Source organism: Synchiropus splendidus, chromosome 19 (assembly GCF_027744825.2).
Source record: "Synchiropus splendidus isolate RoL2022-P1 chromosome 19, RoL_Sspl_1.0, whole genome shotgun sequence".
In the NCBI taxonomy this organism is placed as follows: domain Eukaryota; kingdom Metazoa; phylum Chordata; class Actinopteri; order Syngnathiformes; family Callionymidae; genus Synchiropus; species Synchiropus splendidus.
Window position 1 is genome coordinate 13,939,855 of NC_071352.1, and position 16,792 is coordinate 13,956,646.

General features: G+C 47.6%; 1 protein-coding gene across 1 annotated transcript; it reads left to right on the forward strand.

Moving 5' to 3' along the window:
• Positions 1–6,394: 6,394 nt before the first annotated feature.
• Positions 6,395–12,648, forward strand: rad23aa (RAD23 homolog A, nucleotide excision repair protein a). Its single transcript, XM_053851712.1, has 9 exons — positions 6,395–6,746; positions 8,142–8,303; positions 8,392–8,570; positions 10,011–10,054; positions 10,947–11,074; positions 11,143–11,230; positions 11,308–11,438; positions 11,517–11,678; positions 11,736–12,648. Exons 1-9 carry the CDS (start codon positions 6,681–6,683, stop codon positions 11,847–11,849), a joined length of 1,074 nt encoding a protein of 357 aa, XP_053707687.1. The 5' UTR covers positions 6,395–6,680; the 3' UTR covers positions 11,850–12,648.
• Positions 12,649–16,792: the final 4,144 nt, after the last annotated feature.

A 16,792-nucleotide genomic window follows, 5' to 3' on the forward strand; every position in this document is an offset into this window, starting at 1 on the left:
TGCAGCCTCATGTCCTAATCTGAGAGATTAGACCCTCGCTTTCAGGGCTCTTCCCTCCCAGACGCCCTCATTAAACGCGCGCATGTCAGCAAGAAAAAGCCAGGTCACTGTCCATGATCGTCGAGTCCGAGTCACTTGGACCTGTGACTGGCTCTTTCCACCTCCAGTCTGTGTGGGGCCGGTCCTCCACCCTCACCCTGCACACACCCAGTCACACCTCCTCCGTCCGTCTTGAAGCTCAGGTTCTCTTCTTCATCTCCAGCACTCCATCTGTCCTCCCCAGACTGGTCCCTGATCTTGGTCCCACCTCTGACTGACGGGTGCTAGAGTGAGTCCTGGTCCTACGAAGGCGCCAACTGCGTGTTTTTTCCGAGTACATCAGCCGCTTTGAAGCTCCGCAGAAGGATCTATTTTCTCTCCACGCAGGCTATTTAAAGCTTTTTCAAACACTCTTTCTTCTTCTTCTTCTTCACTCTCACTCCGGCCGTGGAGAGGAGGCATCTGTGCGTTGGCTCTCTGCGAGATTACGCCGCTGATCCACCAACCGCGCCGCGAGTCTTAAGGGAGCCATCAACTGTCATTATCACAGCAAGGGTTAATCTGGCTCCAGCCAGATGGAGTTCCCATCTCAAACTTTTCAACACGTTTGTGGTCTCTTCAGACCAGGAAGGTCCAGAGCTCCAGCTCTCAGAACCTGCCAGCCATGAGCCGGTGTGTGGACGCCATCTGTCAGCAGCAGAACCATCAACCCGGCAATAATCTGAGCTCAGTTGTGAGAGATCGATGTGACCCAGTCTGCTCAGCCGCGAGGTCAGGAGGGGGAGGGGTCGCGCAGGTGGCAGCCCTCCGGAGCTTCTCTGTGCTGACGCTCTTCTGCTTCTGAGGTTCAGTGGAGCTTCTCTCTGTTGCGTCTCAGCTTGGCATCGATGGAAAGAAGGTGAGCGCGAAGGCTTCTTCAGGTGAGCGCCACCTCTCTTCTGCCCTGCAGTCGGAGGAGACGCATCATTCCAAAGCAGCTGTTCTGCCTCAGGAACCCTCCGTCTCCCTGACCCACCAGCCCATTTGAGCTTCAGCATATTTTGACCTTGAAGGACCTTGAACATCAGCACAGAAGACTTTAACTACAGAAAATAAAAGCTGCTTATTTCTGCCCAGGAGGAGGCGCTGCACGTGGCCTCGACCCAGCAGATGAAGTTAGTTTGTTTAAAAAAGAAAACCCTGCTGAATTTGGACTTGACAACATCCGTCCTGCTTTGTTCTTCTGGTGAAGCAGACAGTGAAGTGGCTCTAAATTTACCAGCAGATACAGAGAAACTCTTTGAAGTTCTTCAGTTGATTTGGATTATTTTGGGCCGCCTCCTTCTTTCAGGCCAAGAGCGCAGGGTCACATGACGCTGGTGTTGCACGCGGTCTGCGTGAGGGAGGAAATGTGAGTGGTCTTCGTCCACCCGAGCCAGGTCTCTTACAGCCACCGTTCCGACCACCACTTCAGGTCTGGGGTCCAACTCCGACCCGCCTGGTCAGTTTGTGTGGCCCACCAGAGATCAAAGCAGTCTCACGTGTTGCGACTCGGGACGGTGCTCACAAGCTTGGCCTCTCAGGGCCTGAGTCTGCACTGCAGACCACCAGGATACGAGCCGTTTGCGGGAGACGAACGTCTCTGGCTCGTGTGACCGGAGGAAGGTCACAATGTTGAGCAGCCGACTGGTGTTCCACCACCTTCTGAAGGTCGGTAACAAGGTCGCTGTGACCAGCGCTTCACCCTGGGATCCCAAGTCTCTGTGAAAAAAGAAGGTCCCTCCAGACGCGGCAGATGAATTATGCTGAGGTCCCCCGGAGCTCGACTTCTGGCCAGCGGGGATATAAATAGCGGCTTGTTGAGGGTATTTTTAGCGGCCCGTCCTTCCACAGCGGGGCCGGTCCAGCAGCTGGGGGAGCGCTTTGTGTTGATGCTTCTGCCTGGGAGTGAGCTGGAGTGAGAGTCGTCAGGCGGCGCCGGCTCCGTGGCTGTAAATGGACCGGAGATTAAGGGATGCGCTCGATGGAGATGAATCCACTGATCCATGCCGCAGCTTTAAAAGGTCCTGAAGCACCAGCCCTAAAAGGACAGACTCCGGGCCGCTGCGCTTCATCCCCCGCCTGATGACACTTGAGCCCAATCCCTGAACCAGTCTGAGTTGCTCGGGAGGTCCGGCATCCAGGAGAGACCAGGAGCAGAGCAGCCGCTTTCATCCCCGAGTCAGCAATGACTTCAGCACACAGTGCCGCGCTTTAATCCCAGAACTTTGACTTGAAGGCTCAAAATTCCACCCTTTGACTCTTCCACTTTGAACTCATGTTTGGTCCCAACTTTTGTCCATAACTGGCTTTTATTTCAAAACGTTATTTTCGTGACTATCTTTTGCTTCTCCTCTTTATATATCAGGATCATTTGAATGTTGAGATACTTTATTCTCTTCACCATTGAATGTAGGAGAATATAATCCCACCCTTCCCCACATAGATGCGACTGAGAGCATCTGATGATCAACTTTTCATTTCCAATGTTGGAGTTCAAGTTCTATAATGACCGTTTGGACCACACTGTGGCTCCTAAACCCGACTGATATGACGCTCACATTTGAATCTCACTCTTTTGACGCGCTCTTCTCTGCTCACTTGAAGGACTCTTGTCTATTTCTGCTTCTGCATCACTTCTCTTTAGTGAAGTGTTAAATTCAGCCTTTAATCTCTGAGATTTGGACTTTTTAACTCTCACACTTCATCCCATAACACGGACCGATCCTCAGGTGCCATTGTTTGTCGCCTCTGCCGTGTGTTTCTTCTCATCTTGGTGACGGTCTGATGGTGTTGAAGCCCCACCGGTCTCCGTCTTCCCTCTGCCTGGAGACTGGGGTCGCCGCTGGGCCAAACTTCATTTTCACAAATGAGGGCAGAAACAGAAATCCTCCCACTGTAGTGAGATAGCGGACCTCACTTTGCCAGCTCACACACTAGCACACGCTACCCTTGTGGGGACCTCTCCTGGCCATCACCCTTTCACCAGCCTCCCCCCCTAAACCTAACCATCCAAAACACATGACTCACCTGAACCAGCACCCAGTTATTTTGACCCTCATATTGAGGCTTAATCTTGTGGGGACCGGCCAAAATGTCCCCACAAAACAAACACATTGATGGGCGTAAACAAGAGTACATGGCTGTGTGTGTGAGGACCTGTGTTCTTGGGCCTCTTCTCACTGGAAGTGGGAGCAGTGTGCTGCTGAGGAGTCGGCGTGAAGAAGGACAGATATAGATAGAAGTGAGAAAAGCATTGGGAAAGTGGGAGGGAGAGCTGATAGCAAGTGAGGAGCATCAATCTTGCTGCTCGAGAGTGTGTGTGTGCGCGAGTCTGAATCCATGCTTTTTCCTCTGCGGTGTCATTAGCGGCTGTCGCGCTCGCTAGGGGCTCCATGTTTATCTGGCACCGCTCTCTTTTGCCTTCGCTGCGGGTGTCAAGCATCCGCCGTCGCCATGGCGACCGGCCGACACAGTCAGCCTTCCTCCGTGTCACCTTCAGCCGAGGAGACGCTCGTCACCAGACAGAGGAGGGCGCCGTGATCTCATCGCCACGGAGTCCTTCTGATGAAAGGTTGGAGAAAGAAACTTTGGTTTGCGCCACATCCTGGTCCATCAAGGTCGGCGTCAAGTCAGAATTGAATCCCGCAACAATGTACAAGCCCTCTGGTGGGCCCACACTGCAGAATGACTGGGAGTCCTGGTTCAGGTTAGCTGCGTGTTTTGGATGGTTAGGTTCAGAGGGAGAGGCTGGGGAAAGGGTTATGGGCATGAGAGGACAGAGAGACAAGTGTGTGACATGAGGTTAGGCCTCAATTTGACGGTTAAACCTTCAAAATAACTGGCTTCCAGTTTGGTTCCTGGTTCAGGTGAGCCGTCTGGTTTGGATGGTTAGGGTGAGGGGGGGAGGCTGGGGAAAGGGTGATGGCCCTAAGAGATCCTCACAAGGATAGAATTACAAGTAGGAGTGCGTGTGGGCTTGTTAATCCTACTTCGTGGGGACCAATTCTTGACAAAACACTATCCTGGTGAGGACCATTTGGCTGGACGCCACCAGGTTAAGCCTCAAATTGAGGGTTTAAAACATCAAAATAACTGGGCTCCAGATTGTCCTGGTTCAGGTGAGCCGTGTGTTTTGGATGGTTAGGTCGAGGGGGAGAGGCTGGTGAGGGCCATGAGAGGTCCTCACAAGGATAGAGGTACGTGTGTGTGTGAAATGAGAGGGAAACTGTGGGCCGCTGGTGTGACTCACTCGCCGCACTGGTGTCAGAACTGTCTTACGCTCATGCGCTCACTCTCAGCAGTGTGTGGTATCATGGCTCCGGTCCTGTGGGGGTGTAGAAGAAGAATAGAAGGATTTCTCTCTGAGGACAGCAGGATGAGGAGTGACACATCCGGCGCTAGCTCTCCCACAGACAGCCCAATTAAAGACTCTTTCTCATGTTGTGCTGTGCACTGAGAGGCGACGCCCATGACGGTGTTTATCTCAGCGCATCATGATTTATTCACAAAGCGTCCCGAGATTAGGAGCAAACACTCGGCCCTCAGACTCGGTGATGAGCCGGGAAACTTCGCATCAGTGTGTGGAGCGCGAGGGAGGAGCGCTGCCCCCGCGACCTGAGAAAAGCAGAAAGGCAGATTTCAGCCGGTGAAACTCCCGAGTTGGACTGCAGTGGGAGAAGAAGCAAGGCGGTCCTGCCGCGCGCATCTATTTATAACGCCATTCAACTGGAGGCTGGTGGTGAAAGCAGAGCCTGCAGTCACGGAGAGGCTTTTCAGCCAAGATGGTCTTGTCTGGACCAAATAAAAGCCCGCAGCACACACTCACACACACTCGGGTCGGCCTGTTTCAGAAGCATATGCCCGTGAAGGCGGCATTTCTCAATAAAACATGGGGCTTGCTTGTTAATCTTTCATGGTTCTGTCCTGGAGAATTAACCCAGATGAACACACATTCAGGGCAGCGTCCCCTCACACACCCAACACGCCGTGGCACTTCCATTCTCTTCCTCAGCCTGCCCGCTTCAACACTCACAGGTTTCAATAAAGACATCTCCCTCCTCTTCACTGAATCAAAGATGGTGGGCAGAACACCTGGGAGGCGCTTGAAACCTCACTCAACGAGACGCCAGTGACGGCGCGGACGCGAGGTCACCGCCGGTCAAGCGCGCCTCGCTTGCGGCGTTTAATTTGGTGATGGAGCCTCCGGTGACAGAGAGGAAATCTCGCAGATCGCCATTATTTCCGCGGATTAATCCTGTTTATTTTCGGGCTCACACCTGCTCCATTGCGGGGAGCACGTGACCGGGGACGAGGTCGGAGGAGAGCGCTGTTTTGTGTCGCGATACACGAGTTTTGTTGACTTATTTAAACCATGTTCGCAAAAAAAGTACCTTTAGTTTGACTCTGAGTCTCCGAACACTTTTAAACTTAAGTTTAAAACGGTCAAACAGCAACTAATTTACTGTATAATATTTAGTGTGGGAAATGTGCGTCAGTTCCGCCCGGAAAGTTGGACTTGAAGATGTGTGGCTCTTTAAAAAGACATCGCGTTCAGAACTCCTCCGAGGCTCGCGCTTCTTCTCCGATGACGCGGAAGACAAGTCTTTCTCTCACGCGTCCCGGTCTCCCCAAGGTACCGCACGAGCACGGGGGTGAAAAGGCAACGAAAAGAAGCGCACATCAGCAGTTCCGCGCGAGTTGCGTGTTTTGAGGCGTCGCTCCTCCTTCAGTCTTTTCTTCTGGCGCCACTCTGCCCCCTGCTGGCTGCAATAGACTGGTACAGTTTATGGAGAATCATGAGGACGTCACTTCCGATTCATCCCGAGTGGGAGGAAATGGTACTAACTGGAAAAGTTACTTTGGTGAATTAAAGAGTGGAGTTTATTCAATATTCCTCGGGGGAAATATGACTCACCAGGGTCCATTGTGGAGGCCAAATCCCTCGTTTTTATATTTTACCTCTTATACATTACCTTGTCATCACTTCCGGTCAAATGTATTTTTATTTCTGACGGGTATTTATTTGGGTTCTTGCGAGAATTATTTTTGTATTTTTTTAAATCAATAGAAACATTAAAATATATTATTCCCGTGACTCGATTTCGTTTCTGTTTCATGTGACATTTTACACAACACAAACATGGTTTGTGTTGGTTGCCGGATTTTCTAGCTTCCAGCCCCCGAAATATCTGTCCGAGAGTGACATCAAAATGCCCCGTCTTTACTTTATCTTTCATAATTGTTATGAAGCCGATGAAAGCAACTTTGTTCTACTTTATTGCGTCATCCGGAGACAAACTTATATATTTTTGAACCGGTGGTTTACTTGAATAAATCGCTTTATGATCTAAACATTTGACTTTTTTTTATTTTAAAGAATATACAGATGGTCGGTTTGGTGCGCGTGTGTCTTCCGCGGTTCGGACGATAAGATCCAGTGGAGCGTTTTTCTGGCTGCACCACCTACTTGCCACCAAAGATGGCGGTTTGCTGAGTGCTCATGGATACACACACATTTCGCGGCTAGCCGTTATCGCATCCAAAACTCTGTAGACACGCTGAATTCTGGACGAGCCAAAGTTTTCCCGAGCCCGTAGAAGCCCACTTGTCCGACCGCTACCATGCAGATCACACTAAAGACTCTGCAGCAGCAGACGATCCAGATCGAGATAGACCCTGAACAAACGGTGAGTAGCCCGCAGCTAACCTGCTAACGGTGGCTAACCGCGTTCGCCCCTGGAAAGGTCTTTTAACGCCGCGCCGCTGCACAAGGAGTGTCGCGCACGGTGCCAGTCGAGTTCCGATTCGTGGTTCGGACGTGTTTGTGAAGTTACGCGTCTTAATTCGCCGTTTGGAAGCCGCATGCTAACAGCGCGAACTAGCATGCTAACAGACTAGCACGTCACCCAAGTTCGGAGCTCAGTAGTTGTGCAGCGTGTGTATTATGAATGAGTCGTGCAGTTGAAAGGCTGGATTCTTCGCCGACTTGAACCTAAAACGCCAGTGTTGATCGCTCTGGTGACCATTTCCATGTAAATGTGCACGACTGGGTCAGTTGGACGGGATTTGTTGGCGTGTTTATGTCACGTTCAACCTCTGCACCCAGGCCGAACGATCATGAGGTTGCACTACTGTCACCGAAAACTGAGTGGACCGCTGACCACTGCACCTCTTACCATTCATTCGCAAGCCAGAAACCACCGCTTTCCGCTTAATATAAATGAAAACGTCGATCCACCGACTTGTCCAGGTTTCAAGTTGGATATATCCACAGTATTCACCTATTTCTATGGACTGAAGTTTGTAGTCGAGCTATAAATGTAATAGTTTCTGACACATCACGATCATTTTGCTCCTCATCAGTGCTGTATACTTGTACTATTAATAAACATAACCCACAGTATGTACTTTCAAATGTAACTAAGGAAACCAGAAACATTATGAGCGATGCAGCTACATAAAAACACTTGGCCGAACACCTAGTAATGTCAAATGTTAGTTTTTAACTTATTAAAATATTCCGTAAAAAAAGTATGGAATACATTTTTATGCATTTTTAGTTTAGTTAAATGAATATTTTTGACATTTAAAAAGATTTCAGGGGGAAAAGCACAGCAAAGTTTCATTTATGAGTCCTTCAACCCAAACCAACTTTCCAAAGAATTGGTTACAGTCGATAAACCCACAACAAAATAGTTCTTGTCCTTTTTGTTAGTTAGCTTTGAACGGGCTAATGTAAACAGAAGGCTCCAGTTTGGTTGAATGCTGGTGTGATATGTGGAGCCTTCAAATTAAAATAGTTTCTTTGTTTTGAAGTAATCAAGCGAGTATTTTTTTTTTTTTTTAATTAACCTGCTCGACAGTGTTCATTAAAATGACTGTTGTGATTTTGCCAGGTGTTGCTGGATGATGACACAGCTGCCAGTGATTCATACGAACGGCATCCGTTTCATGTCATATGACTCTCAAGCGACACAGTTGAAATGAGGAAACGTAATCCTCAGACTGTGTGAAGTTATTTGCCTGGTGACAAACCTCGTCTTCGTGGATCATTCATGTGTGTGAAACGGTCTTTTCTGCAGGTGAAGGCTTTGAAAGAGAAGATAGAGGCGGAGAGAGGGAAAGATAACTTCCCCGTCTCTGGGCAGAAGCTGATATACGCCGGGAAGATCCTGCAGGATGACACGCCCATCAAGGACTACAAAATAGACGAGAAGAACTTCGTAGTAGTAATGGTGTCGAAGGTGAGACGTTGGCTCCACGTCGCTCTCAGAAGCTGCTGGGTGCTTACCTTTAAAAGGTGTTAAAATGAATATCCAACTCTTTCCAAAGGCAAAACCAACAGCTGCCGCCTCACCTCCGACCACCTCAGAAGCCCCAAAACCCCCCGCGCAGGAGTCCGCCCCGACGACAACAACCACCACCACATCCACAACAGCACCCGCCGCTCCAACCCCCGCCCCGGAGCCAGACCCCCCAGTGTGTCCGCAGCCCGCCAGCCAGCCAGCGAGGTCAGCAAGGGTTCCACACTGAAGATCACATTGAATTACTAAAGTTGAGAAACAGAGCTCTGGCTATTTAGAGTCCAAATTATTGTTGTACTAATGTATTTACTTTTTGGATGCTCCGATCGATCAGTCACCGATCATGATCGGCAGATTTCAGCATGATCATTACCAGCCACTGCCAATCACAACAACTGATCACATGTGACAGCCGGGCGCTGTGACTCCTCGCTGCTCACTAAGCAGCGGCACGTCTGCTGGGGAGCTTCTTTCAACCTGTGAAGTTCGCATCCTGCAGCACAACTGTGCAGGGAAGCGCCTTCAAGCACCAGCACTTGGCGGAGCACGGAGAGTCTTCTGGGCTCATGGAAGTGACACCACTGGTTCCTCAGCAGCAGCTAGCGCTTAGCAACACCCGCTGGTGCGAGCGTGACATACGCCAAGCAAATTGCCCAAGAAATAATAATATAATAATTGCCGTTTGAATATTTCACGGACACAGCAGAGTCTCAAGAGATTCAAACTGCGACGTCTCATGTCGAATTAAATGTTTTTCAGTTGACAGAGTAATTGCTGCATGCCGCAAGGTTTGTTTATTTTTTGCCTTCTTGGAGAGGTATATGAAAATGTCTGGGGCAATGTTATGGTTAATTTTTTTCACATGTACACAGAAGGTCTCATCATTTGATGAAAAATCCATTGCCAATCCATGTGATCGGTATCGGTGATCGACAGCCGAAATCCTGATGGGAGTTTTCCTAATTTGTTTGTTCACCGCAGGAGGGCGCTGTAGAGTTGTTAGTCTCAGTCTAGTCAACATTTCTCTGTTGTACCCCTCATTGTGCAGTGAAGATCCCCAACATTCAGTTTAGTCTGAGCTGAATTTGACGCGTGAAAACACAATAGCTAGTATCTGGACTTGACGTTGTGACGAGGCCGTGACATAAAACACCCTCCACCTGTGTGTTGCCGCTTGCTCAAGGGCAACTCGGCAGCAACTGTCTGAAGGTCAGACGGTGTCTGAGTTTCATGGTTTAGTGCTTGATTCTGGCCGCTGAAGACTGGAACTTGCTGATGTCGTGTGAGTCCTCCGTCAGATTCTCATGTGAGGAGCATCAACTGGTTCGGCTTGTTGAGTCACTCAAGTGCCGCCGCAGTGATGGTAGGTGGTGCAGCTGCTGCTCGTAAGAATAGTCGCGGGGAGCGATAATTCTAGTGGTGGCGGGGGCGGCATGTGGTGAGGTAATGCTTTAGTGGACAGAGATGCCCCGGACCTGTTGGGAGGGTCTCAATGATGCTGGAAGAGGGAGACAGCGAGGTGTCACATGACGCCCTCAAATCTGTTCAGTAGTTTATGGTGTACTGAGAAGACTTGACTCTGAAGTCAACACAAATGTCGCCTTGTTGTCACTCGGATGTTCACGATCTGGTGTTTTTCTTCCACAGCTCTGGAGAAGGCAGCCAGGGCCTGGACGCCTCCTCTGCCCTCGGTAGGTTCCTGTCCAGCCTTCCATGCCTTCTCACCCTCACTGTGAATCAATAGGAACGTGCTTCGCTGCAATGATGAACAAAATCATGAAGTCGTCATGAAAAGTAGCATGAATATAAAGTATCATAATAGAGGTATATAAAGAACCCCGTCTGAGCTGGAGTGTCACACAGCTGAGTGGAAGTCAGTTCATTCAAGCATGTGAGTTTCTGCTGGAGTTTCCTCACAGTAGCCTCATGGATGTTTTGCTGCCCATCAGAAGCCGTGCCATGCTCCCTACTGCACGGGCTGCACGGTCAGGCTAGCGCACATTAGACGTGTGTTTGTGCCCATTCAGTTTCACATTGAGTTTGCACTTGGTGCAAACATTTATTCCTTTAGTCCTGTTCAACTCGACACTTGTGGCCAATTTCATTTGTTTTCCACTTTATTTTTATCATTTGAAAGTTTATTTTTTTTGAGTAAAGTAAGGCAACAAAAACAGATGTTGACGTCCAGAGCGCTGCCCTGGATGGTTGCTCTGACGTCCTGTAAAGAAGTTCAGGCAGAAAGTCAAAGTCAAACTCCGGTTGAACGGAGGCAGGAAGTGTGAAGCTGCTTTGTCATCTGGCTCCTGTGTTGACTTGTCTTGACTCAATGTGGCCACTTGATGGCGCAATTTCATCCAGTAGCTGTGAGCGAAAGTCGAGGAGCTGCGCATGTGTGGAGGTTTGTGATGTGACGGAGCAGCTCACTGAGGGGGAAGTGAGTGACATTGTAAAATAGGTCTCTCCTTTCCTTCAGAATTCCGTTGTTGCCGTGTAGTTTCTAAGCCAGACTTAATGCGAAGAACGTCCTCCTGCAGGAAGCTTGTGCTGGTAGAGCAGGCGCTGATGAGGCGGTGTGTGTTTCAGTGACGGGAGCTGAGTACGAGGTCATGCTGACGGAGATCATGTCCATGGGCTACGAGCGGGAGCGTGTGGTGGCGGCGCTGCGGGCCAGCTTCAACAACCCCCACCGGGCGGTGGAGTACCTGCTGACTGTGCGTCCCTACCTGCCCCCCCCTTCCTCTCCGCCGCTCCGGTGCTCAGGTTGTGCTCTTCTCCCCAGGGCATCCCCAGCAGCCCGGTCCAGGAAAGCAACCCTCCGGCTCAGGCGCCGTCCTCCGGGCCCGCGGACCCCCTGTCTCTGGCTGAAGGTGCGATTCCCAGCGCGGCGCTGAGGTGTGGGAGCCACTGTGCTGACTGTGTGTGTGTGTGTGTTGCTCTGCTCCAGGAGACAACCCCCTGGCCTTCCTGCGGACCCAGCCCCAGTTCATGCACATGAGGCAGGCCATCCAGCAGAACCCGGGCCTGCTGCCCACCCTGCTGCAGCAGCTGGGCCGAGAGAACCCTCAGCTCCTGCAGGTGAGGCTCCTGGATCCGGGGGGGGGGGGGGGGGGGCCAGGCGTCCGCTCTAACACCGTCTCTCTCTGCTCCCGGCAGCAAATCAGCCAGCACCAGCAGCTGTTCATCCAGATGTTGAACGAGCCCATCGGCGAGGGCGGAGACGTGCCTGAGGTGGCAGAGATGGGGGCGGCCGGAGAGGAAGGAGCGCCCGTCAACTACATCCAGGTCACACCTCAGGAGAAGGAAGCCATCGAGAGGGTGAGACGCCGCAGTGGCGCGGTGACGTGGCGCCAAGCTAACTCTGCTCTACCGCAGTTAAAAGCGCTGGGTTTCCCGGAGGCCCTGGTGATCCAAGCCTACTTCGCCTGCGAGAAGAACGAGAACCTGGCGGCCAACTTCCTCCTCAACCAGGGAGCGGACGAAGACTGAAGAGTGGAGCGCACCTCTTCCCCCCCGCCGTTCCCAGGGACTGCACCCCCCTCCAGTCACTGTGCAGCCAAGGGGAGGGGAGGGGGGAGTGTGTGTGGGGAGGGCGGGGGGGCGGACACCAAGAGGGACTCGTGGCACGTCAGGTCAGGGCTGAGGGAGGGGGGCACCAGTGGACGAATCGGAATATCCACCTGAATTCCAATGGAATGTGTGGGAAGAGATTTGATTTGATTTTAGAAGCTTTGTGAACGGTGGGAGGGGGCGGGGCAACTGTGTGCGTGCGTTTGTGTGTGTGTGTGTGTGTGCGCGCGCGTGTGAGAGAGATGCAGTTAATCTGACAAACAAAAGAATCGTGTATCACTCTGCATCATCTGAGTGTGTCTGTGCTGCAGCCGGGCGCCAGCTCGTCGGTCGCCGTCCGTCCGTCCGTCTGTCTGTCTGTCCGACCGGATCACGCCGCTCCTCTTCCCAGTCACATCAATCTTCCCAGAGTCACCGGCCCGGTTGTGCTGCGTGACCACTTTGCATCATGTGGGTCCACTTTGATTTCCTTTCCAGTCCCGTCGCGTGTGTGTGTGTGTGTGTGCGCGCGTGCGTGCGTGTGTGTGGCGGCAGTTTGTACCGACGACTGGCCTGCAGCATGGACGTCATCTTCGACTTTGCTGTGCTCCATTAAACATCAGCAGTCTTTCAGCCGTCTGCGCCTCTTTTCTCCTCCCCATCTGAACTGACGTCTGTTCGTCACGTGACTGACGCCCGAGTCTGCTGCCACCTACTGTCTAGGAGCAGGTAGCTCATCTACAGGCAGCTGATCACCACGGATCATCTGATGTGGTCGAGAGGAAGTTCGGTGACGTGGGTGAAGGTGCAGGCTCCTTCATGGCGCCATGTTTTTCCCTGACAGATGGATGGAAACACTCTTCAAAGTGTGTCACGTCTCTCCTGAAGAGCTGGTTCCGGTCCAAGCAGGGACCGATACGGATCAGCCAGTCATGGTGTTCCACAGACCGCGGCGCAGAACAGACGACCCGATGATGAACATCGCATTTTCTGGATGTAAATGTTCCGCATGTGGTAGAAAATGCCATTAAATCCTTCAGTCGAATTTTTTCTGGCTCATTAAAACATAACATGCAAAACTATCGACCGGATGTGACATCATCACTCCGCATCAGCTACAACCCTTTTTTTATTTTATTTATTTTAATTTATCGTAATCAAACAAATGTACAACCAAAAATGAAGAATGCAACACAAAAACAGTTTTCCAAATTAGTTAAAAAAGAAAATATTTTGCTAGTTTTTTAAAGAATGTTTCCAGGTGGGAAGAAGAAAATTATTATTATTATTATTATTATTTATTTTTTTAAATTTTATTTAAAAAATAAATAAATAAAAGTGGAAAATGACTTCCAAACTGCTAAAATCTCCGAAGAATCCTCGTGTGTAGCCATTAGCGCAGTGGTCCAAAAAAAGAGTTTATTTTTTGCCTTTTTAAAATTGAAATAATTCTACACGAAATACACAATAACACACATATTCTGGAATTGTTTGATTAATTCACATTTTATTTAAAAAAATAGAAATATTCATAGAAATAACCTAACAAAAAAGAAGATTAATGAATAAAAAAATTATTTTGAAAGAATAATGTTTCTTTTTGTGTTTGTTCAAAATAAAAATAATTCTACACTAAATACACAATGACACACATGTCCTTGAATTGTTCCATTAATTCACATTTTATTTAGGAAAAAAAATCATAATTGAAAAAAGAAACCACAGGAGAAATTTATATTTTTTCAATGAGCCAGGTTGAAAATATATCAAATCACAGCTGTTTATAAATTGTTCCATAATTTCTTATTTAATTAAAAAAAAAAAAAAAAAAAGTGGAAAATGACTTCCAAACTGCTAAAATCTCTGAAGAATCCTCGTGTGTAGCCATTAGCGCAGTGGTCCAAAAAAAGAGTTTATTTTTTGCCTTTTTTAAAATTGAAATAATTCTACACGAAATACACAATAACACACATATTCTGGAATTGTTTGATTAATTCACATTTTATTAAAAAAAATAGAAATATTCATAGAAATACCCTAACAAAAAAGAAGATTCATGAATAAAAAATTTATTTTGAAAGAATAATGTTTCTTTTTGTGTTTGTTCAAAATAAAAATAATTCTACACTAAATACACAATGACACACATGTCCTTGAATTGTTCCATTAATTCACATTTTATTTAGGAAAAAAAATCATAATTGAAAAAAGAAACCACAGGAGAAATTTATATTTTTTCAATGAGCCAGGTTGAAAATATATCAAATCACAGCTGTTTATAAATTGTTCCATAATTTCTTATTTAATTAAAAAAAAAAAAAAAAAAAAAAAAAAAGTGGAAAATGACTTCCAAACTGCTAAAATCTCCGAAGAATCCTCGTGTGTAGCCATTAGCGCAGTGGTCCAAAAAAAGAGTTTATTTTTTGCCTTTTTTAAAATTGAAATAATTCTACACGAAATACACAATAACACACATATTCTGGAATTGTTTGATTAATTCACATTTTATTTAAAAAAATTGAAATATTCATAGAAATAACCAAACAAAAAAGAAGATTAATGAATAAAAAATTTATTTTGAAAGAATAATGTTTCTTTTTGTGTTTGTTCAAAATAAAAATAATTCTACACTAAATACACAATGACACACATGTCCTTGAATTGTTCCATTAATTCACATTTTATTTAGGAAAAAAATCATATTTGAAAAAGGAAACCACAGGAGAAATTTATATTTTTTCAATGAGCCAGGTTGAAAATATATCAAATCACAGCTGTTTATAAATTGTTCGATAATTTCTTATTTAATTTAAAAAAAAAAAAAAAAAAAAAAAAAAAAAGTGGTAAATGACTTCCAAACTGCTAAAATCTCCGAAGAATCCTCGTGTGTAGCCATTAGCGCAGTGGTCCAAAAAAAGAGTTTATTTTTTGCCTTTTTTAAAATTGAAATAATTCTACACGAAATACACAATAACACACATATTCTGGAATTGTTTGATTAATTCACATTTTATTAAAAAAAAAAAGAAATATTCATAGAAATAACCTAACAAAAAAGAAGATTAATGAATAAAAAATTTATTTTGAAAGAATAATGTTTCTTTTTGTGTTTTTTCAAAATAAAAATTATTATACACTAAATTCACAATGCCACACACGTACTTGAATTGTTCCATTAATTTACATTTTATTTAGAAAAATAAAACAATTGAAAAAAGAAACCACAACAGAACATTCTTTTTAATGATTTAAATTGAAAATACATCAAATCATACTTCTGGTCTCTCTCCTCATAAATTGTTCCATAATCTTTTATTTTATTTAAAAAAAAAACATGTTATAAAAAAAAAAAAAAAAACATATATATTTAAAAAATTAACCACAAAAAAAAGATTAATGAATTAAAATGTTATTTTGTTTTGGATTTTATTTGTGGTTTAGAAACAGCTGTCACCTCATTCTCACTTGGAACCAAGACATATGACGTCATTGGTCATACGGTTGTTTTCATATTGGTCGTTGGTACCCCCTGCTGCCTGAGACGGAGTCCAACACCCAGGCAGCCTCGCTTGCATGCAGTCGTGTTACACCGCTGAAGGGGCGTGGCTTGTCAGAAAAGAGTCACACGCAGGGTTACAGTTCAGAACATCCTTTTATTCAATCAAGTTGCTCTTTTCAAACTGCTTTTATTATTATTATGGAAAAGAAACTGTAATTAACACATGCATTTCACCATGGGCTGAGGGGGCGGAGTCTGGCAGCGGCGCTGCAGCGGAGGAGGAGGAGGAGCGACGGCGACGCTGAACGACCGACTCGACTCGGTGACAACACGGATGGTGGAAGGAACAGGGCGCGGACGGCCGGCCACGCTGGGCTCTTGGATATGGCTTCTGATCTGCGGCGCGTGGACAGTTAATACTGCGAAGGCTCGGGTTAGTTTAGTCCTTGGCTTAGTCAAAAGTCCCGAGATGAGATCCCATCTCGGCGTCGGTTTCCATCCCCCTAGGGTTTTACCGCTCGTAATTCTCGACCTGTGACGCCGCCTCTTGGCCGGATCTAGGTCCCGCTTCTTGATCTTGTCTTTCTGGATCGACTCGGCCGCGTTGCTCTCCAGCCCTTAGCTCTCCTGGTCTTAACTGCCGGTCAGATCTGGGTCTCATGAGGAAGTCGGTCTTTGGGCCGACAGCCTGCCTCCTCAAAGTTTGGTCTTGGTCTCTACAAGGCCTGACTGGTTCATCTAGACCCTGAATCCCCTCTCTGTCGTGATGACCCTCAACATGGTGGGGACTGGACTCGGCGTTGACTTGGAGCGGCGCCGCTTTTGGTCGCTACACGTTTGAGATGATTGTGCTGAAGCCTGGTGGCGCCCGTCCGCCTCTAAGGTGCTTTGAGTTACTCCGATTGGTTCTTTCTCGTGTGGCGGCTGGTCGCAGCCGACCACGCACGCCGTGCATCATGGCGCCCGGTGTCGTTGAAACTCGCGCTGAGCAAAGCTCCAAATGTGTCATAAAATAAATAGGAAGGAGACGAACCACGGCGCCGCCTGCCTCCGCTCGCCTCCTCCTCCTCGACCCAGATGGTGGCGCCGCCCACCCCCACCTCACCCCCCACCCCCGAGCCCGGCGGTGTAACTTGTTCACTTACATTAGCTGTTGAATGGAGAAGCTGAAGAAGATGGGTATGGTAATACAATGTGAAGCGTACAGACGAGAATAACATGTGAGCTAACTGCATTCTGCTCAAAAAAAAAAAATGCGTATCTTATTTTTTTTGTGTTTTCATAACCCCGCCGTTAAGAGAAAAAGTAGAAAGGGAGGAGGGGAGAAGTTACGCGGCTACAGACTACTCCAGTGTCCAAGAGAGACAGAAGATACAGAGGAAGC